This window comes from Cinclus cinclus, chromosome 31 (assembly GCF_963662255.1).
Source record: "Cinclus cinclus chromosome 31, bCinCin1.1, whole genome shotgun sequence".
NCBI lineage: Eukaryota > Metazoa > Chordata > Aves > Passeriformes > Cinclidae > Cinclus > Cinclus cinclus.
The window spans coordinates 2,525,920-2,549,518 of record NC_085076.1 but is presented as its reverse complement, the minus strand read 5'-3'; the positions used below and the strand labels follow the sequence as shown (position 1 = coordinate 2,549,518).

At 49.6% G+C, this 23,599-nt stretch overlaps 5 protein-coding genes across 5 annotated transcripts; 2 read left to right on the top strand and 3 right to left on the bottom strand.

Moving 5' to 3' along the window:
* The first annotated feature begins 12,177 nt into the window (after positions 1–12,177).
* Positions 12,178–12,501, top strand: LOC134055387 (feather beta keratin-like). The gene has a single exon (XM_062511725.1). The coding sequence runs from the start codon at positions 12,196–12,198 to the stop codon at positions 12,499–12,501; it is 306 nt and encodes a 101-aa protein (XP_062367709.1). The 5' UTR covers positions 12,178–12,195.
* A 2,028-nt stretch (positions 12,502–14,529) lies between these two features.
* LOC134055376 (feather keratin 1) lies at positions 14,530–14,853 on the bottom strand. The gene has a single exon (XM_062511702.1). It carries the CDS (start codon positions 14,833–14,835, stop codon positions 14,530–14,532), a length of 306 nt encoding a protein of 101 aa, XP_062367686.1. The 5' UTR covers positions 14,836–14,853.
* Positions 14,854–17,675: 2,822 nt separating this feature from the next.
* LOC134055381 (feather beta keratin-like) lies at positions 17,676–17,999 on the bottom strand. Its single transcript, XM_062511711.1, has one exon. It carries the CDS (start codon positions 17,979–17,981, stop codon positions 17,676–17,678), a length of 306 nt encoding a protein of 101 aa, XP_062367695.1. The 5' UTR covers positions 17,982–17,999.
* A 2,451-nt stretch (positions 18,000–20,450) lies between these two features.
* On the bottom strand, positions 20,451–20,774 carry LOC134055378 (feather keratin 1-like). The gene has a single exon (XM_062511704.1). The coding sequence runs from the start codon at positions 20,754–20,756 to the stop codon at positions 20,451–20,453; it is 306 nt and encodes a 101-aa protein (XP_062367688.1). The 5' UTR covers positions 20,757–20,774.
* Positions 20,775–22,496: 1,722 nt separating this feature from the next.
* LOC134055377 (feather keratin 1) lies at positions 22,497–22,820 on the top strand. The gene has a single exon (XM_062511703.1). The coding sequence runs from the start codon at positions 22,515–22,517 to the stop codon at positions 22,818–22,820; it is 306 nt and encodes a 101-aa protein (XP_062367687.1). The 5' UTR covers positions 22,497–22,514.
* Positions 22,821–23,599: the final 779 nt, after the last annotated feature.

Here is a 23,599-nt window from a genome sequence, read left to right as displayed (position 1 = left end):
TACTTCCAGCTATTATCAAGTATTGGCCAATAGAAATGTTATATAATATTTACATTTATTTCATTCACATTTTAAGGCGCACGTGCCCACGCTGCAGGTTATCCTTGCCTATAATATATAAAATATAAAATACAAAACATAAATATAAATGATAAATATAAACCACTTTATATTTATATTTATATTTATATTTATATTTATATTTATATTTATATTTATATTTATATTTATATTTATATTATTTCTTTCACACGTTGCAGATTGTCCTTGCCCATAATATATAATATTTATATTTATTTTTTCACGTGTTGTAGATTGTCCTTTCCTAGCTTGTCCCAGCCTGGTGTCACCAGGGAGGGTGACAGAGCTCAGCTCCTGCCTGAACATGCTTGGCCCAGGTTTTTTTGTCCTGTTTTTGGGGAACAGCCTCATGACGGCTGCAAAATTCAGTCCGGGGCTTCAATTAATTAAACAACAACAAAAATCTGGTTTTTTTGTACTGGAGGCAGCAACATTACACACCAAAATCCAGGCTAGGTGAGATCTGGGGAAAAAGCAAAATCTCAGGTTGGAGCAGGGGTTTGGTTAATCCTGATGTGGAGGGAGCTGGACCTCAGGAAAAGACCCCAAACTCACTCCTGGCACCCACAAAAGTTCGAAATAAAATGGAGAGGAGAAAGTTTCCCATCAGAATTGGACCGAAAGGAAATTTGGGTTGGATTTGGGCAGGAATTTTTCCCTGGGAGGATTCCAGGTGATTCCATGGATTGCCCATCCCTGGGAGCATCCCAGGTCAGGCTGGAACCACCTGGGGATGTCCCTGCCCATGGCAGGGGGGTGGCATCAGATGATTTTTGGGGTCCCTTCCACCCCCCAAACCATCCTAAAAAAGCGAAACCCAAAAGCGCATCTTCATGACAGCGTTTAATGGGAACGGGAAGCTCGATTTACAAAACTCACTGGAAAGGAAAAAAAAAATAAAATAAAAAAAAAAATAAAAGAATTCCAGGAGGGTCCACGACAAATCCCCACTCCCATGATTTTCATAGATTTTAGCAGAAGGATTTTGCAAAGAGATTTGCTCTTACAGTTGCTGTAAATATTTTGAATTTTGGTTATTTTTTCCCCCCCTGGTTTGTATTAAATGAGATAAAGACAGGAAGAGAAGCTGGGAGAGCGTTACACAGTGGGGCTAAGCAGGAGTAAAGCACAGCAAGGAGCTACAAATTCCTAATTTTCAGAAATGCCAAGTCGAGCTGATTTTATTTGTTTCGTTTTAAATGATGGTTCAGCAAAATTTACAAATACGAAGAGGAATTTGGGTAAAATCTCATTTTGGAACCCAAGATTTTAAGTTGTGTTGTCTGAGTGGATTTTATAAGGTTTTTTTTATTATTATTATTTTGAGAGAAATCGATAATAAAACGTCCATGTTGGCATAAAAACAAATTTATTGACACACAGGTCTTAGGAAACCAAAAAAAAAAAAGGAAAAAAAAAAGAAAAAAAAATATATTTTTGTATAAAAATCTGGTTTTCTTGGAAAATTCTGGGCTTTTCTTCATGCTAATTTGGAATGAGGTCAACAAAGGAATTTTGGTTTTCTTGTAGTTTGGAAATTCTGGTCCTTGGGCAGCTCTAGTGTTAGGAATCCCTGGATTTATGGAATCCATGAGAACAGAAATCCCTGGATTTATGGACTCCATGGGAACAGGAATTCTCAGATTTATGGGCTCCATGGGAACAGGAATTCCTGGATTTTTGGAAACAATGTGAACAGGAGTTCCTGGACTTTTGGACTCCATGGGAACAGGAATTCCTGGATTTATGGACTCCATGTGAACAGGAATTCCTGGATTTATGGACTCCATGGGAACACGAATTCTTGGATTTTTGGATTCCATGGGAACAGGAATTCCTGGATTTTTGGACACAATGTGAACAGGAGTTCCTGGATGTATGGACTCCATGGGAACAGGAATTCCTGGATTTTTGGACACAATGTGAACAGGAATTCCTGGATTTTTGGACTCCATGGGAACCTCGGGAGCTCGGCACTTCTACAATCCATTATCCATAACCTTTAGTCGGGCTCAGCTCTGCTTCCCGGTCTATCCACAGATATCCAGGCAAGGTTTAGGTTGGCCTGCAAGTTCCACAACAAAACAGCCGCCATAAGTCAGCGCCAAGAGGACTCCAACTCCCCGCGCCCCAAAAAGACCCCGGAGCACACCTACCCCCAAACCCATGGAATCCCCGTGGGCCCAGCAGGTTCCTGATGTCCAGCAGGGCCGTGGAGCCCACCAGGGTCTGCTGGGGGAAGGTGGTCAGGGTGGGGCCGGGGTAGATGACGGAATAGGGCGGCGAATCGGGCTCCACGATGTCCACCACGGTGTCGGGGTATTTGATGACGCAGGTGTCACTGCGGGTCACGGCAAAGGGCTCGGGGCACGCCAGGCCCGCGGGCAGGCAGCACTCGTGGAAGGGAGACATGGGGAAGGGTAGAGCTGGAAATGAGCAGGAAAAGAGAGAAAAAAATCAGGGGAAAAAAAAAAAATCCAAAAAACCCCCATGCTGGGTGAGGCAGGAAATGTGTGGAAAATACCGCGAGGTTTTGGTAACGTGGTTATGGGGATTTCTGACACATTGGGGATTGTGAAGAGCTCGGGTGGGAGTTGGATTTGTGCAGTTCAGTTTTCCAACCAGAAACTCTTTTCCTTTCTGGTTCCTTTTCTTCCTGAACTTTCTGGTTTTCAATATAATGATATTTTTCATGCCATCACCATTTTAACCCCAAAAAAACTTTTACCCTATTGCTTCTCCTCCCAGGATTTTCTCGTCCCACCCCTGTTGCCAGTGGAAAACCACAACTCCCAGCTCAATCCCAGATTTTAAACTCAGGTTTTAATCCTCTTTTAAATCCCAAATATGGAGGCTGGAGCTCTTGGCCTCCTCCCAGTGGGTTCCAGGCGGAGCAGTGAGATCCAAACTGGAGATCCGCCCATCTTTTATGGGTCTCATTAGGGACCAGCTGGATGTTTGAAATCCCAGAGCACTTTAAACCCAGCCTGGTATCGAGGCCAGAATTTCCCTGGGCATTGTTTAATTACAGATTGAAGGTCGTGCTTGCCCTGGGTTGTGCCCACATGGATTGGGCAAGGAAAACACGGTGGGTAGAAGGGATCATCCCCCTGGTTTTATCTCTGTGAAGCTGCTGGGGGAGAAATTAAGGGAGGGGAAAAAAGGGGGAATTGAAGTGATTTCGTAAATAAATCCCCACTTCACCCCAGGAATGTCTGAGGGAGAAAAAATCCAGGGGGCATTTCTCACATCTCCAACTGAATATCCCATTTTAACCTTCTCAGCCCTCAAGAGAATTCTGTTTCTTTCCAGTTGATTCAAGTCTAATCTCCTCAGACTTGAAGGTGGGGAAAAGGCAATCACAGGGTATTTTTCCAGCTGAAAAGCTGGATATGGAATGGCTGATTTTGGCTTTGGGAAAAGAAGGTTGCTCTGAGGGTTTGGGAAATTCGAGTGATTCCACACGATTTGTAAAAGCTCATCCCAGAACTCCTGGAAAGGAGGTGGAAAAGGAGCACTTGGACGTTCCTTCTACATTTGGAATTCAAATCCATTAATATATTTTAACCCAAGATAGCAATAGAGTGGATTTTGAGTAAGGAAAATCTGTGTTCTGCAGAACTGGGAAAATATTTAGGGCGAGTTCTCCAATTTAAAAGACACCGGAGCCTCCTGGAAGACAGCTGAGGGTGAGAACATCGTAGAAATTAAAATTTAAATTATAATTTCTTTAATGACACCGAGTCTTTCGAATATGAAAAGAGCTCAGTGGAATTTTTGAGACTCTTCAGGACTCAGAGGGAGTTTTCTGTGCCCTCCCTGGTTTCCACGAGCTGAGCTCTCCCCTGTGAAGTGTAAAACTTCAATTAACTCCAGACTAAAGGACAATAGGAATGCTCTTTCTGGAAAAACACCCCCTTGTCCTTTCAAGGGGACAAGAGCTCACCCCGTCATTTGATATTCAGATAGCAATAATAGTAACTACAACAACAATAATAATAATTGATTTAAAATTCAATAATTGATTCAAAATTGACTTACCAGGATCATCCAAGGAGGAGAAGTAAGAAAAGTGATTAAGGAAGCTTCTACGTAGCAAATGCTTTTATACACGTCCCCAGAGCGCCTGGAGGATGTGACACCCTCTTTGCATGAAGTCTTAATTAGTTGCAAAACAAACTTTGCTGCCTGCATAACTTCTGCGAGTAATGAAACTGTTTTGCTCCCTGTTTGTGTTTGTTCCCTCCCGGAGCTTCCCAGAGCGTGCTACACCCTCCGGACAGGATTCACTTTGCCCTTTCAAGGGCCAAAAAAAGGGCTCGATCTGCTGCTAATTAACCACATTTCAGTTATTTCTGGGCCTGATCAAGGGTTCTTTTATTAGCATTGGGTTTTCCCTCTCAGGTTCTGTGAAAGGGAGCTGCAGTGGCATCATTTCCTAGCAAGGATCAGCATTATTTTCATTATTTCCCAGTGTGGACGGGATTTTTAATTCCAGAATGGAAGGTTGGAAGCATCCAGGTTTTCTTGGGACAGAGATAAGGGGGGCAAAAAAGTAGACAAGAAGTTGTTCTGTCCTGATGATACCTTAATTCAGCACAAATTAGAGAGGTGAGTTTAATATAAAGCCATTAAAATATTTGAGAAAATGGGGGTGAGTAGTTTATCAACATTTTTAGCGAGCCAGACATGGACTGAAAATGTTTTTATTAAGATTTTAAGGAGGAAATCAATGACATAAAAATCGTAATAAAGAGACAAATCAGGATTCCCACAGAACGAGACTTCTGAGCGAGCCTCCAGGAACATTTTGGGATAACAGTCCCCAGCCAATTTTATTTCTTTACTACATAAAAGGTGTCCTTAATTTAAATCCTATTGGAATACCGGGATGGGGCTCACTTAAATATTTGGGGACACCCTTAAAAGCACAATTCCACCTCTGAGGTGTGTCCCTGATGCCCAAATCTGCATAAATCACTTAGGATCAGCCCCAGCCCTTTTGTTCCAAGCTGCCCACAAAGGCTTTTGCCTTAGGACCCCTCTCAGGCTGCAGATAATTTATGCTGGAAGGGAAAACTGAGAGTAAATAATAATTAGAAACAAAGGGAGGTAGCTCAGCTTCCTGGCAGGTCGCTTGGAATATGAATCCTGGGAAAGAGGAATGAGAATTGTGGATATCCCATCCCTGGAAGTGTCCAAGGCAGGTGGGAATGTTCCAAGATTTAACTCTTATTAACCTGCCCAAGGTTATGTGAAAGCAGTTCTGCAGGATTCATTCAGCTGAAATGTTATTTATGAAGATATAAATGGACACTAATGCATATTTTTTATTTTTTGTATTTATTTATTTTTTATTATATAAATATATTTATATATGTTTATTTCTGCATTTCTATTTTTTAATATTTTTATATTTTTACATATTAATTTCTTTTGGAATCCACATATTAATATTCTCTTCTTGCTGTTCAACTGCTTAAAACTCTTTTAAAGGCAACAATAGACTGTATCTATATAAAATGTGCTGCCAAGTGAAGATAAACCAAGTTCACCCATCAGTGCTCCGTGCCTGTCCATCCCTTTTTTCCAGCCCCTTGTGCTCCAGAATTTTTGGGATGCTCGAGGATTTCTACTCCGTGCCTGTTCCATCCCCTTTCTCCAGCCTCTTGTGCTGCAGAACTTTTTTGGCACTCCCGGGGATTTCTGCGCTCTCTGCATTTTTGAGCCCTCTATAAAAAAGCTCCTCGGCCCTTCCCTCACAACCGGATTTTCCATCGCCTTTGGCAGATTTTAATTCCAGTTATTATCTGGGTTTAGGAGGGAGAGCTCAGCAGGCAAATGAATTGTCAGAGGTCACCCCGAGCACCCGCGGAGAATGGCGCTCCCATTTATCTCATTCCCAGAGATTTGAATTCCGGTGGCTCCTTGAGGCCTTGGCCGCGGTTCTGTGGGATCTGTGGGAGGAAGGAGAAGCCCCCACAGCCAGGGATGAGCAGCTAGGGCTGGGAAATGAAGCAATGGGAGCCCGAAGATCTGGCAGGGATGAAGGGAGGGGCTGGCAGCGCTTTTGGACGTGTCCTGAAATGGCTTTTAAAGCTTGGGCCTGGAAATTTCCTCCAGCAAACACAGCCTTGGCTTTATTTTAATAAATTATTCAATTTTAAAAGTGTCCTGTGTCATCATGTTGTCCCAGTGTGCTGTTTTATGGATTTGTGGAGCGTTTGGGTGGGAAGGAACTTAAGAAATCATTTAATTCCAAGCCCTGTGAGGCCTCCCAGGAGTCCAGGCCCCAGCCTAGCAGGCCTCGGCTTCTTCCAGGGATGGGGAATCCACAATTCTCACAGAAAAAATTTTTTCCTAATTTCTCCCTCTGAATGAACAGCAAATTTTGACTTCTTTCAGTTTTCCCCTCACCACCAAACCAAAAAAACCCCAAAAAAACAAAAAAACAAACTCACACCAAGTTTTCCGAAGCTGCTTCAGGCCTTCAAGGCTCAATCCCTAATTAAAACCCTGGGCTTGGTTTATGTCTTTCGAAACCTAAAGCTGCCACTTAAGAAATCTGCAATTACTGGGGCCTGCAAATTGCTCACGATGGGGTAATGATCCCCAGCCAGAAAATAATTCCTTTTTAATGAAAATCCTGCCTCAAAAATCATCCCTTAGGAAACGCTCGTCTCCCAAGGAATACTTGTGCCACTGTGGATTTATCTGCTTTTTAACAGTTAAACAGGGGAAAACCAAGCAAATAAGCAATAGTAATAATATTATTAAAAATGGGAGGGTGAAGCTGTGGGGATTTTCTTCAATCACTTGAAATTTTAATGAAGCCTTTTGTGTGTGTGTGAAGTTCTAATTAATTACAGGTTAATTTTTCACGACTGAGTTCTGCATTCTATCCTTGTGGGTCACGCTGGCCCTATTTGCATTTTCTGACCTCCCCCCTTTGCTCGTGTTCCTTCCTCAGAGATGTTTTCTATCCCAGAATTCTGGAATAATTCTCTTTTTTGAGCTGTGAGGTTCAGAATTAAACTGAAAAATTTTTTTCCCCCTCAAATCCTTCCCTTGACAAGACCTGAATTTTTATTAAATCTCAGTCAAAGGTGTTTATTGGTTATTCCTTTATCAATATGAAAAATTCAGCTCTTCCCCTAAATCCAAAATTAACTATGAATGTTCTCCGCATTTTGATTTAATAATTATTCCCTACTTGTGTAAATGCTGAGAAATCAATGTAGTCCAATGTCCAGATTTTCTCTGCAACAAATTCCAGCATTTGCCTGTCCTGGGAAATCTGGCAAAAGTAAAAAATCAGTTTTCAAATCAAAATCAAACCAGAGAAAATATTTACAATTATTAATATAATAGTTATAATAACACTTATTGTTTTTATTATTTAATGTATTAATAATAGAATATTATTTATTGTAATCAGAATTAATATTTATATTTTATTATATTCAAAGCATTGTATTAATATTCATCATTATGAATATACAGTATATTTTAAGTTCATTTACATTTATATGTTTTATATATGTATTTATATATTTATTTATTTGTATTTTATTTATATATTCATATATTTATATACAAATATATTTGTGTATTTTCATATTTGTACATTTATTTATGTATTTATATATTTATTTCTATTTAAAAAAAATTTAATTTATATTTAAAATATCTATTTATGACCAGAGAATGTACATTACCAACCTTGCCACGTCCTTCAGGGTGACTTTGTGACTCTCTTTGGGATCCTGCAATCCTGCTGCATCCCTAAAAGCTACTAATGAGGCTTTTACATGAATAAATCACTGATGCGAGTTTCCAAATGGTTTTGAAATCCTTTAATGTGAAACTTCCTGGGGCTGTTCCTGGGGACTGGGAACTTTGCAGAGTCGCCCATTTTTGCAGTAAGAATTCCAGAGAGGAGCCCCAGAAATGGGATGAATTGTTCAAGAAGCGGAAATAGGAATGAAAATGGAGAAATTAAATGGTGTTCATGGGAAGGGGGTGGAGCACGAGTCCTTTTCCTACTGAAATCTCCCAATATTCCAATGAATATTGAATATTCCACTGAATATTCCGATTATTTCTGGGTGTCCCAGCAGTGGGGAGGTGCTGGGGGAAGAAGGGAGGGAATTTTCCCTTTTCCAAACCTTTTCCAAGCAGGAACAAAGAGGCTCTGCCGTGAATCGACGCCTCCTGAACAGATTTTCTGGAGCAAAGGAGCAAAAAAAAAAAATAAAAAAAAATAAAAAATTGCAGAGCAGACAACCCCCCGATTCCTTGTGGGTATTTCTGGGAGAGGACCTGGAGCTGCTGGAACCCCCAGGAGGATACAGGAAAGGTGAAGGGAATTGTTCTGCCAGTGCAGAAATTGGAATTTTAGTTCTCGCCAAAAAATGACATTTCTGGCCCATCCTCGTTGTGAAACGCTGCTTTGAGCATCACCTCCCATTAAAGGCTGACAAACCGGCTCATTTTGGGGGCAGTTTGACCAAAACCTGCAGATTTCAGCCCACGGCATAAAGTAGGGAAAGTGCCTGGTGAGTCCCCTGAGCTCAGCCCTTCCCTACAGCCAAATTTCCTGCCCGCGGTTGTTTACCTGCTCCTTGTTTGCTCCTTTAATAGAGCAGTAATTTTAATTTTTTTCCTCTTTAAATCCCTCCAAATGATGAGGTGTGACGGGGAGAGCCCCGAGGCAGCGACTCGGATCACGTCCTGCCTGCACCAAACGTCCCAGGTGCTCATTAATTAATGGTTTGCACATCCCTTGTGTCATTATCCCTAGCGTGGAATTGGCTTCGGACACCCGTGGGTTGAGTAATAAAAGCCCTCAAAGATAAACAGATCAAAGCTCAGCTGTCATTCCAGTAATCAGCTCCTAATCAGGTCAGGATTCTTGGCCTCGTAAGGCTTTTTAAAATTTTATTATTTCCTACACTGCATCCTTATTAAATCCCAATAAGGGAATAAATTAAATCTCAGTGGCGGAATAAATTAAATCCCAATGGTGGAATAAATTGAATCCCAATAATGGAATAGATTAAATCCTAGTGATGGAATAAATTTAATGGAATAAATTACATTATAATTAATGGAATAACCTGGATCCAGGGAGAGGCAAACAAACTCCTTCTCCTGCGTTTCACAAATCCATTCCCTGGCTTTGATTTCCCAGGAAAGCATGGGATAGTTTGGGATGGAAGGGGCCTTAAAAATCATCTTAAAATGGGCAGGGACATTCCCACCATCCCTGAGTGCTCCAACCTGGCCTTGGACACTGCCAGGGATGGGGAATGCATGGAATAAACCCTGCCAGGGCCTCCATACACTCCCAGGGAGGAATTTATCCCCCAAATCCCATCTAAACCCCCTCCCTGTCAGTCTGAACCCACTCCCCCTTGTCCTGGCCCTCCATCCCTTGGGAATTGTCTCTCCCCGTGTTCCTCAGAGCCCCTTCAGGTCCTGTGAGGCCACAGTGAGGTCACCCCAAAGCTTCTGGAGGCTGAACAATCCCAGCCTTTCCTCCCAGCCTTTCCTCCAGCCCTCGGATCCCATCCTGGAGCCTCCTCTGGGCTCTCTCCAGCAGCTCCAGCTCCTTCCTGGGCTGGGGCAGCTCTGCAGGTGGGGTCTCACCTGAGTCCCCCCTCCCACATCCCCACCTCATTTTGATCCCTGTGCTTGCTTCATTAAATCCTCACCAGAATCCCAAGTAGCCTTGGATCTGTTCCAGAGGCCCTGTGGGAGGTTGTTATGACACACAAAATGACTTTTTAATGAAAAAAAACATTAATGACCCTGGGTTCTGACGCTGTCAAATGTTGTCTGCCCAGGCAGTAACCAAATTTCAGGTGACGTTATTGCCCAAGTGACAAAACCATTCCAATTCTGCATTGTGGCTGCAATATTCCCATGGCTGATGCACTTTGTGTGTGTCTCAAGCATTTAATGAATATTTGGGATTGGCTTTGAAGTTCTTCCCTTTCAAGAAGCTGAAGCATCAACTGTGGTGCAGCCCCAGGGAGCTGCAGACAGACACCTCGGAGGCTTCAGGATGGGGGAATGAAGGTAAATGAGAGATGGAGGTTCTGATACTGCTGTGAGGGAGCTTCGAGGGAAATGTCCTTTTTTTTTTTTTTTTAATTTAAAAATACTTCCTAAAAAAAAATCCCTCCAGTTTTGGGATCAGGGAATGGTTTGGGGTGGAAGGGACCTGAAAGATCAACTCGTCCCAACCCCTTCCATGGGCAGGGCCACCTCCCACTGGATCAGGTTGCTCAATATCCCATCCAACCTGGCCTGGAATGGATCACATCCCAGAATTGATCATTTCTTCAGCCTCAATCATCACAGCCTGCATTCCCAACTAATTTGGTTCTTTGCTGAACTGAAATCTTAAAATAATTCTAAAAATAAACCCCCCAGTCTGGAGATTCAATTATTGCTTGAATCATTTTATCCCTTCATGGTCAGTTTAATTCTCATTTTGCTGCAGTCACGATGTGCTAAACTCTGCTTTAATGAATAAAACGATACATTTCTCTCCTCAGAAATGTTTTGGGGTGGAAAAATTGAAGCTGGAGACTTCCTCCCCTTGGTTAGCCAAAATTATCAGCTCAAATTATCAGAGTTGAGCAGAAATTATTGTTGGCACCTGAGTGAAGCATTTGGGGTTCTGGCTTTGGCTTTTTTTATTTACGGCCATAAATAAACTGAAATTAGGTGTCCCAGCAACTGCAGGGATGCCACCAACCCCTGTGTTCCCAATTGCTTCCACTCCTGTCCTACAGCAGGGTTGTCAGGATATTTCCCGTGGTCATCCTGGCCTCCAAACTGTGGTGCCAGGACATAAAACCTGAGCACATTCCAGCCCTAATTAGGCCAGGGAAGCAACTTGCCCAGTAGCCCATATCCAATGTCAGCTGCTGAATGTTTTATTTCCACTGAGCAACAGAGTTCAGCTCAGAGAAAGGGAAGGAAAAACCACCCCTGGAGACTTTACAGAAGTTGTTCTGAGGGTCAAGGGGGGATTTATTCCCAAAAAGGGCTTCAAGTGTGAAGCTGACTTGGGAAAAAAACCCACACATTTTTAAATAAATTAGATTTTGGTTATTAAATACACTTGGAGATTCTACACAAGTTGAACATAGTGAGACAATAAACTATAAACCATGAAGTGGTTTCTGGAATAAAATGCTTAATGTTGACTGAAAAACAAAAAGAATTTGTGCCACACAGGGTTTGTGACCTAATTAGGCTCTCATCTAAATGAGCCTTTCATTCTCAATGAGAGATTCAAACCAGACATGTGGCACAATCTGAAAACACAGGGAAAAATAGCTGCAATTAAATTTATGCAAAAACATGCAAATGCTGGGTGAATGTGGAGCTATCTGGGATGAGTCTGGCATAGTTTTAATTTGGAAATGGCCACGAGACAGACGAGGCAGTCACTAAAGTGCCAGACAGAGGAGGAAAAACAGGGATCACTAAAAAGCACTAAATTACCTGAATCAACGATGCTGGCCATAAGAAGCGTTTGATCTCTAATTAAGTCACCTAAAACAAGGTTTCAGCCTGGAATGGGGAATGCCACCAGCAAGGAAACGGGGAAGGAACATTGCAGCACCAAATCAAAGGCTGGGATTTGGAAGGGAGTGTTTTCCATACAGGATGAGCTTGGGAAACACATCCTGAGAGTGAAGTTTGGCCCTGGGGCTGGCCAGCACCATATAAAACCCACCGTGAGGGCAGGATCCCTCATCCAGCTTTCCTGCCTTCTCCTCGGTGTCTCAGGTGAGCTACAACCACCTTCACCTTCCTCTTGTCCTTCTCCTTCCTCTCTGTCTTCTCCTTCATCGCTGCCCTTGCTGCTCTGCAGCTTCTGCTGCTGAGCACTTCTCTCCCAGATCTGCCTCCCAGTCTCTGCTCACTGGGAGGAGCTGGGAGAAGCTCTTGGGCTCTTTGGGGATGGGGTTCCTGATCCTTTCTTCCTCCCCATTCCCTGTCCCCTCCCGCCTGGCTCTGCTCTTTCTCCTGCTCAGGCCGTGCCTCCCCTTCTGCCCGTGCTTCTCCCCAGGTGCTCCTGCAGCCACAGCCATGTCCTGCTACGACCTGTGCCGGCCCTGCGGCCCCACCCCGCTGGCCAACAGCTGCAACGAGCCCTGTGTGCGCCAGTGCCAGGACTCGCGGGTCATCATCGAGCCCTCGCCCGTGGTGGTCACCCTGCCCGGGCCCATCCTCAGCTCCTTCCCCCAGAACACCGCCGTGGGATCCTCCACCTCCGCCGCCGTGGGCAGCATCCTCAGCGAGTCCGGGGTCCCCATCAACTCGGGGGGCTTTGGTCTCTCGGGGCTCTCTGGCCTTGGTGGCCGCTACTGCGGCCGCAGGTGCCTGCCCTGCTAGAGCCGGGCCGCACGTCCAGCGAGTGCCTCCCCAGGAAGCCCCAAGCCCGGGGCCCGACTGAGGCTGGAGCTGCTGGCCAGCGTTTCCAGAGGCCTTGGGCCCCCTTCAGGGAGGCAAACGTGGCCAGCTGAGCCTTCTGCCTGTCCTGCTTTCTTCTGTGCCTCCCCAGGTCCTGCTGGGCCCTGCTCTGCTGGCCCAAGGACTCAGCCCCGAGCCTGGCACAGGCAGACCACAGTGTGGCCACTGCTGGCCAGGACAGCCTGGCCCGGGGCCCTGCCCACCCCCTGCTTTGTTTCTGTCTGCACGCTCAATAAAGTTCACTCTGCAATCAACTGGAGGCTCCTGCAGTTCCTGCCTTGCTGGCATGTGCAGCCCAGCTGCTCCATGGGACTCTGGTGCCCTGGGGGGATTTGGGTGGTCCAGGGCCAATTCTCGACCTTGCTCACACCTGGGCAAGGTGACAACCTGCAAGGGCCACTGAAGTCAATGTGAGCGCCATGGGGCAGTGGAGGGAGTGTGGTGTTGTGTGAGTGTGACGGGGTGACCAGGATGTGCCCCGGGGGACACCTGAGCCAGGACACAGCTTGTGGATGTGGTAAGGGTGGGTGTAACATGGATTTGGGACAGGGATGGACACACAGCGGCCATGATCCCTCCCCTGAGAGAAGTCAGCAGTGACAGTGACATGGCCTGGCACTGTGCCCAGCCCCAGAAGGGAGCACTGTGTCGGATTTTGCGCTTTTGTGTTGCTGTTGGGGTGTCCATGACACATAAAAGGACACTCTACATTTCAGAAAGCTAATATTTTATTATTACACCAGCATGATGTTTTCTGTACTCTCTGCAAAGTTTACACTTTGTTCCTTGGTTTCAGTAAATTTATATAACATGTATTGGTATAAAACCATTTCCACCTCTGTTTTTCACAAATCTTTTCTAAAAATATTTTTCCCACCTGCAGGTTTCTTCTCTTTTATGTCTTCTTATTTCTTCTCTTTTTGGTCTCCATACCAACGGCCTTGGTAAAATTCCTTTCAGAAATAAATCTTATCCATTAACAGCCGTGGATGCACCATATCCCCCACCAAAACTATCCTGTGGTCAGAAACATCAATTGCTGTGGAGTCATTCCGTGTGTCACCATGCCCTGAAGGAGCAGGGGTCTGGAGCAGACCTGCAGAAATCTGCTGAGCCACTTGATCTTGGAGCTTTTTTTCCAACCTTGAGGATTCTGGGATTCCCAGAAGAGTGACCCATCCTCAGTCCATTCCCACTGCACCAGTGTCTGGCACAGGACTCACATGTCTCTCTGCACACCTGCCCTGGGTGCCACACACCACCTCAGGACTGGGTTGTCCCTGTCCTGTGGTGCTCCAGGGTTTGGATGCTGTGCTTGGATGCAGGCAAGGAAAACAAACACTTGTAGCTGGAAATGCACAATGAAGGCTTATGAAGGTGCCTGAAATTCTGCAAAGAAATCTCTTCTGGAAGGTCAGAGTTTTGCGTCATCAACTGGAACTCAATGTCCAACCTCCCTCCTGCCTCAGGTGTCCCCTGGGGCACGTCCTGGTCCCCCTGTGCTGACACAAAGCCACGCTCCCTCCAATCCCACCCAACTCCCTCCCAGGGCATCACAGCCCCATGGAGCAGCTTTAGTGGGGTATCCCAACACAAAAGGAACTGCAGGAGCCTCCAGTTGATTGCAGAGTGAACTTTATTGAGTGTGCAGACAGAAACAAAGCAGGGGGTGGGCAGGGCCCCGGGCCAGGCTGTCCTGGCCAGCAGTGGCCACACTGTGGTCTGCCTGTGCCAGGCTCGGGGCTGAGTCCTTGGGCCAGCAGAGCAGGGCCCAGCAGGACCTGGGGAGGCACAGAAGAAAGCAGGACAGGCAGAAGGCTCAGCTGGCCACGTTTGCCTCCCTGAAGGGGGCCCAAGGCCTCTGGAAACGCTGGCCAGCAGCTCCAGCCTCAGTCGGGCCCCGGGCTTGGGGCTTCCTGGGGAGGCACTCGCTGGACGTGCGGCCCGGCTCTAGCAGGGCAGGCACCTGCGGCCGCAGTAGCGGCCACCAAGGCCAGAGAGCCCCGAGAGCCCAAAGCCCCCCGAGTTGATGGGCACTCCCTCCTCGCTGAGGATGCTGCCCACGGCGGCGGAGGTGGAGGATCCCACGGCGGTGTTCTGGGGGAAGGAGCTGAGGATGGGCCCGGGCAGGGTGACCACCACGGGCGAGGGCTGGATGACCACGCGGGAGTCCTGGCACTGGCGCACACAGGGCTCGTTGCAGCTGTTGGCCAGCGGGGTGGGGCCGCAGGGCCGGCACAGGTCGTAGCAGGACATGGCTGTGGCTGCAGGAGCACCTGGGGAGAGGGCAGGGAAAGCGGCCACGCAATGAGAGGCACAGATGGAGATGCTGCTCGCAGGAGAAAGAGCAGAGCCCACCGAGAAGGGACAGCCTGGAGAGCAACGAAGAGGAAATCCAACAGCCCTGAGCCCAAAGTGTTCCCTGCAAAGAAAGCCCAACATCTCTCACTTCTATCCAGTAAAAAAACAACCACAAACTCCTGTGAGAGCAGCACTGAGGAGAAAGACTCTCCGAGAGCACTGGAGAGAAGCAAAGATTCCGTTGAGGCAAGGAAAAAGAGGAAGGGAAGACTGAGGCTGAGGCTGAGCCCCTTGCAGCTCACCTGTGTCACGAAGCAGGAGAAGGCAGGAGATCTGGTTGAGGGATCCTGCACTGGTTCTGCCTTTTATACTGTCCCACACAGCCTGGGGCCCAGACGCGCCTTTGCGCAGGGAACATGTTTACCAACAAGCTCATATTTTATGCAAAGCATCCCAAATTAAGTAAACTCGAGGTTGTTTATGTTCCCTGCAACTCTGCCTTTTCATTTCCCTGTGCAGGACATGCCCATTCAGTCAAACTGGCTCCTTTCAAGTTCCAGCATAATTGGCCAAAATGTTTTTAGGCTGTTTTTCAACCAGAATCAGGCTGATGTTTCAGCCAGCTGGGTGGAGCGGTGCCATATTTCCAGGTGATGTCAGCACCTTCCCCTCCTGAGGCAGCTCTGAGCCTTTGGAGTAATAAATGTACTTTTTTTTATTATAAACCCAGGATTAAAGGGCTGACTTTGGTGGGGACTGGCCGTCAACGTTGCTCTCTGTGGCTCCAAGGCCTTTCAAGCCTTCTTAGACATCATTTATTCATCAGAGAGACTTCATGGGTTGGTTTAGAACTTTCTTTGAGATCTCACATTGCCTTTAGAATAAATTATCTCTTTTCTTCTGCCTTTTGCCTCTTCCAGCATGGCCTGGAGTTCTCCAATCAGCAGAACAGGACTGCTCCAGAAGGAAGGACGCTGCTCTCCCAACAACAAATCTTAGTCAGGGTCATTATCTTGCAGAAAACACTCCTTAATGAGAACATCTGACTTCAAAACTCTTCCTTCTTCCATTTCTCATGGCCATCCCTCCACTTCTGTTTCCCCCCTGCCTCTGACCAGACCCTACCCACTGTCCCAAGCACTCAGCAATATTTCCAGGCAGGACACAGGGAGCACTTGAGGGCTGGCAGTGCCATCAAACCCAGCCTGGGGAGCAGCAGGGGCCAGGATGTCTCAAGAGATTCCTGGCAAGGGAAGGATTCCATGCTTTGAGATGCATTTCCTGGGGCAAGACAAGATATGGTGTCCCCAGGAGCAGTGACAGCCCCACTTGGGCACCACCTGCATGACCATGACACGCCTCATGGCAAAGGGGGCAAAGCTCCTCTCCCAGCAAGGCTGAGGCTCTATCAGAGAAAAATCTGAAATCCTACAGGTCCAAGCCAGATTCCTCATCCAGGAGGATGAAGGCTGTCAGGAGAAGTTTCTCCAAACAAACACATTCAAAAGGAAGCCCCAGGGGTGACAGGGCAGATCCAGCAGAGAGAGTTCCTTCAAAACGCACACCATGCTTCCATCCATGGCATTTCCACTGAAGTCCCTTCTACAGCCTAAACACAGAATGCAGCAAAGGCATTTCCAGCCCTCTGTCCTTCCCCCTGACCCAGCCCACCCCACCAAGGGTCCCCACAGAGCCTCGGGTGTCCTCACCCACCCCACATTCTCAGGGGTGTCCTGGGGGTGTTGCCTCCCTCCCCTGGTTCCACTTCAACCCCTTTGTTGTCAATGTCCCCTCCTGGCTCAGACAGGGATGGGAGGACATTTCCACAGTGGATAAAGAGACGGGAACTTGGCAAGATCACTTTATTTCAGACATTGATGTCCAAAATAAGGCAGAGAAGAAGCCTTGGAGTGTCCCAAGATGACTGCAGGGCCAGGCACAGCCTGTTCCTGGGGGAGAAACACTGCACAGAGAGCAGGGAAAGAAAATAGGACATCACATTGACTTTGGCGGTTGCACAGATGTCCCTTCAACTCCTTTGGGGATCCCACTGCACCCAGGGGCTGGGAGAAGTGTTTGGAGGAAGGAAGGAAGGAAGGGAAAAGTCCAATTGCAGTGGTAAAACACAACCATGGCCTTGGGCCCATGGGAGAAACTGGCACAGAAACCATCAGGGCAGTGGCTTGACTCATCAGCTGGAAGTTGCCCAAGCTGTGTCCTGGCTCAGGCGTCCCCTGGGGCACGTCCTGGTCACCCCGTCACACTCACACAACACCACACTCCCTCCACTGCCCCATGGCGCTCACATTGACTTCAGTGGCCCTTGCAGGTTGTCACCTTGCCCAGGTGTGAGCAAGGTCGAGAATTGGCCCTGGACCACCCAAATCCCCCCCAGGGCACCAGAGTCCCATGGAGCAGCTGGGCTGCACATGCCAGCAAGGCAGGAACTGCAGGAGCCTCCAGTTGATTGCAGAGTGAACTTTATTGAGTGTGCAGACAGAAACAAAGCAGGGGGTGGGCAGGGCCCCGGGCCAGGCTGTCCTGGCCAGCAGTGGCCACACTGTGGTCTGCCTGTGCCAGGCTCGGGGCTGAGTCCTTGGGCCAGCAGAGCAGGGCCCAGCAGGACCTGGGGAGGCACAGAAGAAAGCAGGACAGGCAGAAGGCTCAGCTGGCCACGTTTGCCTCCCTGAAGGGGGCCCAAGGCCTCTGGAAACGCTGGCCAGCAGCTCCAGCCTCAGTCGGGCCCCGGGCTTGGGGCTTCCTGGGGAGGCACTCGCTGGACGTGCGGCCCGGCTCTAGCAGGGCAGGCACCTGCGGCCGCAGTAGCGGCCACCAAGGCCAGAGAGCCCCGAGAGCCCAAAGCCCCCCGAGTTGATGGGGACCCCGGACTCGCTGAGGATGCTGCCCACGGCGGCGGAGGTGGAGGATCCCACGGCGGTGTTCTGGGGGAAGGAGCTGAGGATGGGCCCGGGCAGGGTGACCACCACGGGCGAGGGCTCGATGATGACCCGCGAGTCCTGGCACTGGCGCACACAGGGCTCGTTGCAGCTGTTGGCCAGCGGGGTGGGACCGCAGGGCCGGCACAGGTCGTAGCAGGACATGGCTGTGGCTGCAGGAGCACCTGGGGAGAAGCACGGGCAGAAGGGGAGGCACGGCCTGAGCAGGAGAAAGAGCAGAGCCAGGCGGGAGGGGACAGGGAATGGGGAGGAAGAAAGGATCAGGAACCCCATCCCCAAAGAGCCCAAGAGCTTCTCCCAGCTCCTCCCAGTGAGCAGAGACTGGGAGGCAGATCTGGGAGAGAAGTGCTCAGCAGCAGAAGCTGCAGAGCAGCAAGGGCAGCGATGAAGGAGAAGACAGAGAGGAAGGAGAAGGACAAGAGGAAGGTGAAGGTGGTTGTAGCTCACCTGAGACACCGAGGAGAAGGCAGGAAAGCTGGATGAGGGATCCTGCACTGGTTCTGCCTTTTATACTGTCCCACACAGCCCAGGGCCCGCGGGCACCCTCGGCACATGGAACGTGTTTACCGGGCTCCTCTCCCATGCAAAACATCCCCATTAGAGAAATGGGGACACTGCAACGCTGCTTTTTCATTTCCCTGTGCAGGATGTGCCCAGTCAGCCTCCCAGGCTCCTTTCAAGTGCCAGGATTAGAGACCAAAACGTGTCCAGGGGCGATGCCACGTCAGTAGAGCTGGGTGGTGCAGCCAGGCCTGGGGATTGTCCTATTTCACCAGGGGACACCAGGCCCTTTGTCCTCCAGGGCCTCACTTTACGATTCTCAGAATGGTCAGGGCATTTTTTCCGCAGCCCTAAAATAACAAGCCAGGCTTAAAAATGTGTTTTCTGTGGCAGGAGTCACCTCATTGACCTCGTAACCAAATTCTCGACTACATCAGAGCTGGGTGGAAACTTCCCTGTCACTTTAGAGACTCCGAAGAATCAGGAATTTCACATCCAGACAAATCCGTGTGCTCTCTGCCCTTCCATGCCTTCATGGAGAGTCCCCAGCATCTTGGAGTCAACAGGAGGATGTTTGAAAAGCAGAATGTCCCCTCCAGCACACCCTGATTCTGCTCCCACCTGCCCCACCCAGCACCAAGTGTCTGTGTTGGGCCTTTCCCACTGTTCCCTCTCCGTCCCCAAATCTCCAAACCCTTTCTTGGACCCTACATCCAAACTCGGTGGCAGGGGGTGGGAAGAGCCTGCAGAGCTCTCCAAGGAGACGTCCAAACACATCAGAGGGACACACAGTCTGGGAATGTCCTCAGGACAGCACTGGAGGCGAGCAGGCATCGAGATCAGCGCTTCCTCTTCCATTGTGTCAGCAGACTCAGGCATGCAGGGTCCAGCTGGCCTGGCCTTGTCCCATGGCTGGCACCAAGGGGCTGCCCCTAATGGTCTCTAACCCCTCCATTCCCTGTCTGGAATGGTCTCTGACCCCTCTATTCTTTCCCTGGAATGGTGTCTAAGCTCTCCATTCCCTCTCTGGAACAGTCTCTGACCCCACCATTCCCTGCCTGGAATGGTCTCTGATCCCTTCATTCCCTCTCTTCCATTCCTGGAATGGTCTCTGGCCCCTCCGTTCTCCTCTCCAGGCAGAGTGAGGGTCACTTCTTGTGTTTGGACAACACTCTCAGGCACAGGGTGGGATTTTGGGCTGTCTGTGCAGGGCCAGCAGTGGGATTTGATGATTTGTGGGTCCCTTCCGATCTGGCTATTCACGATTCTGTTATTCCCTGAATGGCAGGGAGAAGATGTGGGAGGAAGCAGAGGCAGCTTGTCCTCCTCTACATCACGACAGCTCAACCCCCGAGCGATGCTCTGCCCCTCCTCAACGTCTCCTGTGTACCCCTGAGCTGTTCCTGCCAGCACAGCTGGCACCTCCAGGAGGGACAGGAGGGCACAAGGGATGCTGTGGTGGCAAAAGTGAAGGGTGACAGCTCTTTGGGACTCTGCCATATGCGATACACGAGCTGTGGAAGCCATCCCAGGAAATATTTTTCTATGGAGCAATGAAAACCATGGACCAGGGAAGTTGTGGGATGTCCATCCTTGGACACATCAGGAAGTCATTGGCATCTAAAGCAGCTCCCTCAAGGCTGTCCCATCTGAGCAGAGGGTTGGGCCACACGAGCCCAGGAATTTTATTCCAACCCCAAAACCCGCGATTTTGTGACCATCCCCATGGAGCAGCTTTAGTGGGGTATCCCAACACAAAAGGAACTGCAGGAGCCTCCAGTTGATTGCAGAGTGAACTTTATTGAGCGTGCAGACAGAAACAAAGCAGGGGGTGGGCAGGGCCCCGGGCCAGGCTGTCCTGGCCAGCAGTGGCCACACTGTGGTCTGCCTGTGCCAGGCTCGGGGCTGAGTCCTTGGGCCAGCAGAGCAGGGCCCAGCAGGACCTGGGGAGGCACAGAAGAAAGCAGGACAGGCAGAAGGCTCAGCTGGCCACGTTTGCCTCCCTGAAGGGGGCCCAAGGCCTCTGGAAACGCTGGCCAGCAGCTCCAGCCTCAGTCGGGCCCCGGGCTTGGGGCTTCCTGGGGAGGCACTCGCTGGACGTGCGGCCCGGCTCTAGCAGGGCAGGCACCTGCGGCCGCAGTAGCGGCCACCAAGGCCAGAGAGCCCCGAGAGCCCAAAGCCCCCCGAGTTGATGGGGACCCCGGACTCGCTGAGGATGCTGCCCACGGCGGCGGAGGTGGAGGATCCCACGGCGGTGTTCTGGGGGAAGGAGCTGAGGATGGGCCCGGGCAGGGTGACCACCACGGGCGAGGGCTGGATGACCACGCGGGAGTCCTGGCACTGGCGCACACAGGGCTCGTTGCAGCTGTTGGCCAGCGGGGTGGGGCCGCAGGGCCGGCACAGGTCGTAGCAGGACATGGCTGTGGCTGCAGGAGCACCTGGGGAGAGGGCAGGGAAAGCGGCCACGCAATGAGAGGCACAGATGGAGATGCTGCTCGCACGAGAAAGAGCAAAGCCCACCGAGAAGGGACAACCTGGTTAGGGAGATGGAAAGGACAAGCAATTGCAGTCTCCAAGAAGGCCCTAAAAACACAAGACCTTCTCCCAACCCCATCCAGTGTGGCACAGAGAAGGGAGATGATCACCAAGTGTCCCAGCAAAACATAAGTGAGGCAGAGCCCCAGTGAAATCCAGAAGAGACAGAGAAAAAGAAATAGAAACAGAGGAAGGCACTCACCTGTTTCACCAAGCAGGAGGAGGCAGGAGAGGTGGATGAGGGACCTGCACTTGTGCTCTGCCTTTTATACTGTCCCACACAGCCCCAGGCCCAGGGACAGTCTCTGCACAGAGAATGTGTTTACCAAGCTCATCTTGCATGCAAAACATCCCAATTACAAAAAATTAGTGTTTTTATTTTTTGCCCTGCAACGCTTCCTTTTCATTTCCCTGTGCAGGACATGCCCAGTCAGCCTCCCAGGCTCCTTTCAAGTGCTGGGATTAGAGGCCAAAACATTTCCAGGGGAAAATGATTTGTCAGCAGGGCTGGGTGATGCAGCCCAGGCTGAGAAGTGTCCCACTGACCATCTGGTGCCAGTCCCTGCCCCTCCAGGGCAGGACATCCATGTGCAGGGCCAGACTCGTGTCCCCTGCTGGACATTGGACATAGGACTGGACTGGGGCCAGTCCCTTCTCTGAAGGCACCCCTGGAAATGGAAAACTTGTCCCAGGACATCGAGTCCAGCCTGTGACAGATCCCCAGTTTGTCACACAGCCCTGAGCACTGAGTGCCACGTCCAGTTTGCCCTTGGACACCTTCAGGGATGGCAACCCCAAACTTGCCAAGGCCAGGGCAGCGGTGCCCAGCCTGGAGAGGGTGAGGGACAGAGTTGACCCTCGCAGGAGAATGGCCAGCCTGGAGCCTCAGGGCGCCGGGGAGCCTGGCCCCATCATCAGGAAACACTTTAAAGTCCTGCCCTGGAGGGTCAGGGCTGGAATTCTTTGGGATGTCGGACATTACTCAGCCGTGGCTGCATCACCCAGCCCTGCTGACGTGGCATCGCCCCTGGACACGTTTTGGTCTCTAATCCTGGCACTTGAAAGGAGCCTGGGAGGCTGACTGGGCACGTCCTGCACAGGGAAATGAAAAAGCAGCGTTGCAGTGTCCCCATTTCTCTAATGGGGATGTTTTGCATGGGAGAGGAGCCCGGTAAACACGTTCCATGTGCCGAGGGTGCCCGCGGGCCCTGGGCTGTGTGGGACAGTATAAAAGGCAGAACCAGTGCAGGATCCCTCAACCAGATCTCCTGCTTTCTCCTGCTTCGTGACACAGGTGAGCTGCAAGGGGCTCAGCCTCAGCCTCAGTCTTCCCTTCCTCTTTTTCCTTGCCTCAATGGAATCTTTGCTTCTCTCCAGTGCTCTCGGAGAGTCTTTCTCCTCAGTGCTGCTCTCACAGGAGTTTGTGGTTGTTTTTTTACTGGATAGAAGTGAGAGATGTTGGGATTTCTTTGCAGGGAACACTTTGGGCTCAGGGCTGTTGGATTTCCTCTTCGTTGCTCTCCAGGCTGTCCCTTCTCGGTGGGCTCTGCTCTTTCTCCTGCGAGCAGCATCTCCATCTGTGCCTCTCATTGCGTGGCCGCTTTCCCTGCCCTCTCCCCAGGTGCTCCTGCAGCCACAGCCATGTCCTGCTACGACCTGTGCCGGCCCTGCGGTCCCACCCCGCTGGCCAACAGCTGCAACGAGCCCTGTGTGCGCCAGTGCCAGGACTCCCGCGTGGTCATCCAGCCCTCGCCCGTGGTGGTCACCCTGCCCGGGCCCATCCTCAGCTCCTTCCCCCAGAACACCGCCGTGGGATCCTCCACCTCTGCCGCCGTGGGCAGCATCCTCAGCGAGGAGGGAGTGCCCATCAACTCGGGGGGCTTTGGGCTCTCGGGGCTCTCTGGCCTTGGTGGCCGCTACTGCGGCCGCAGGTGCCTGCCCTGCTAGAGCCGGGCCGCACGTCCAGCGAGTGCCTCCCCAGGAAGCCCCAAGCCCGGGGCCCGACTGAGGCTGGAGCTGCTGGCCAGCGTTTCCAGAGGCTTTGGGCCCCCTCGAATCCTCCTGCCGACGAGGGAGGGAGGGACGTGCTGTCTGGACACGTGGCCGACCTGTTTCATCTTTCAAAGTTCTGCTTTTGAAGAATTTCCTTGTCTCTGAGTTTGCATTTCATGCTGACGTGGTTTAATGCTGTAATTGCCAACAGTCAGTGGAGGGGTTTTACTCAGGAATTAAGGAAAGCTGGAGTCTTGCTTGCTCTCTCTCAGATGGAATTGTTTCAGTGGCTTCTTTTCCTATCATGAATAAATATTTTCCCTTTTGTTTTTGCTGAGCACTACTTGACTTTTTTATCATTAAACTGATGTTGCATCTGACTTTGAGTTTCGTTGTGTTTTTTCTCTCATTTTTACCTCCCCTCAGGGCAGAATTATGTGAAAATCTATGCAAAGATTTCACAGAGGAAAATGCCCGTCCAAGAACTCACCTGATAAAAAGAATTTTGTTGGTTTTTACACTCTTGAGAATCACTGAACAGGTTCCCAAATATACTTCTCTTTATAGGATATTTCCCCTCTATTTTTTAGCCCCACCTCTGTATTTAGAAGTACAATTGTGGTGTTTAAGCTCGAGAGATTTTAAAATCTTCCTCCCTATTTGGCATCTTTGAAACCCTTGAGAACCTGGATGAATCTGAATATGGCAGAAGCAACACTTGCCGTTGTGGCAGC

Coding starts and splice junctions, on each gene's coding strand:
- LOC134055387 (XM_062511725.1), top strand. CDS start 12,196: ATGTCCTGCTACGACCTGTGCCGGCCCTGCGGCCCCACCCCGCTGGCC.
- LOC134055376 (XM_062511702.1), bottom strand. CDS start 14,835: ATGTCCTGCTACGACCTGTGCCGGCCCTGCGGCCCCACCCCGCTGGCC.
- LOC134055381 (XM_062511711.1), bottom strand. CDS start 17,981: ATGTCCTGCTACGACCTGTGCCGGCCCTGCGGTCCCACCCCGCTGGCC.
- LOC134055378 (XM_062511704.1), bottom strand. CDS start 20,756: ATGTCCTGCTACGACCTGTGCCGGCCCTGCGGCCCCACCCCGCTGGCC.
- LOC134055377 (XM_062511703.1), top strand. CDS start 22,515: ATGTCCTGCTACGACCTGTGCCGGCCCTGCGGTCCCACCCCGCTGGCC.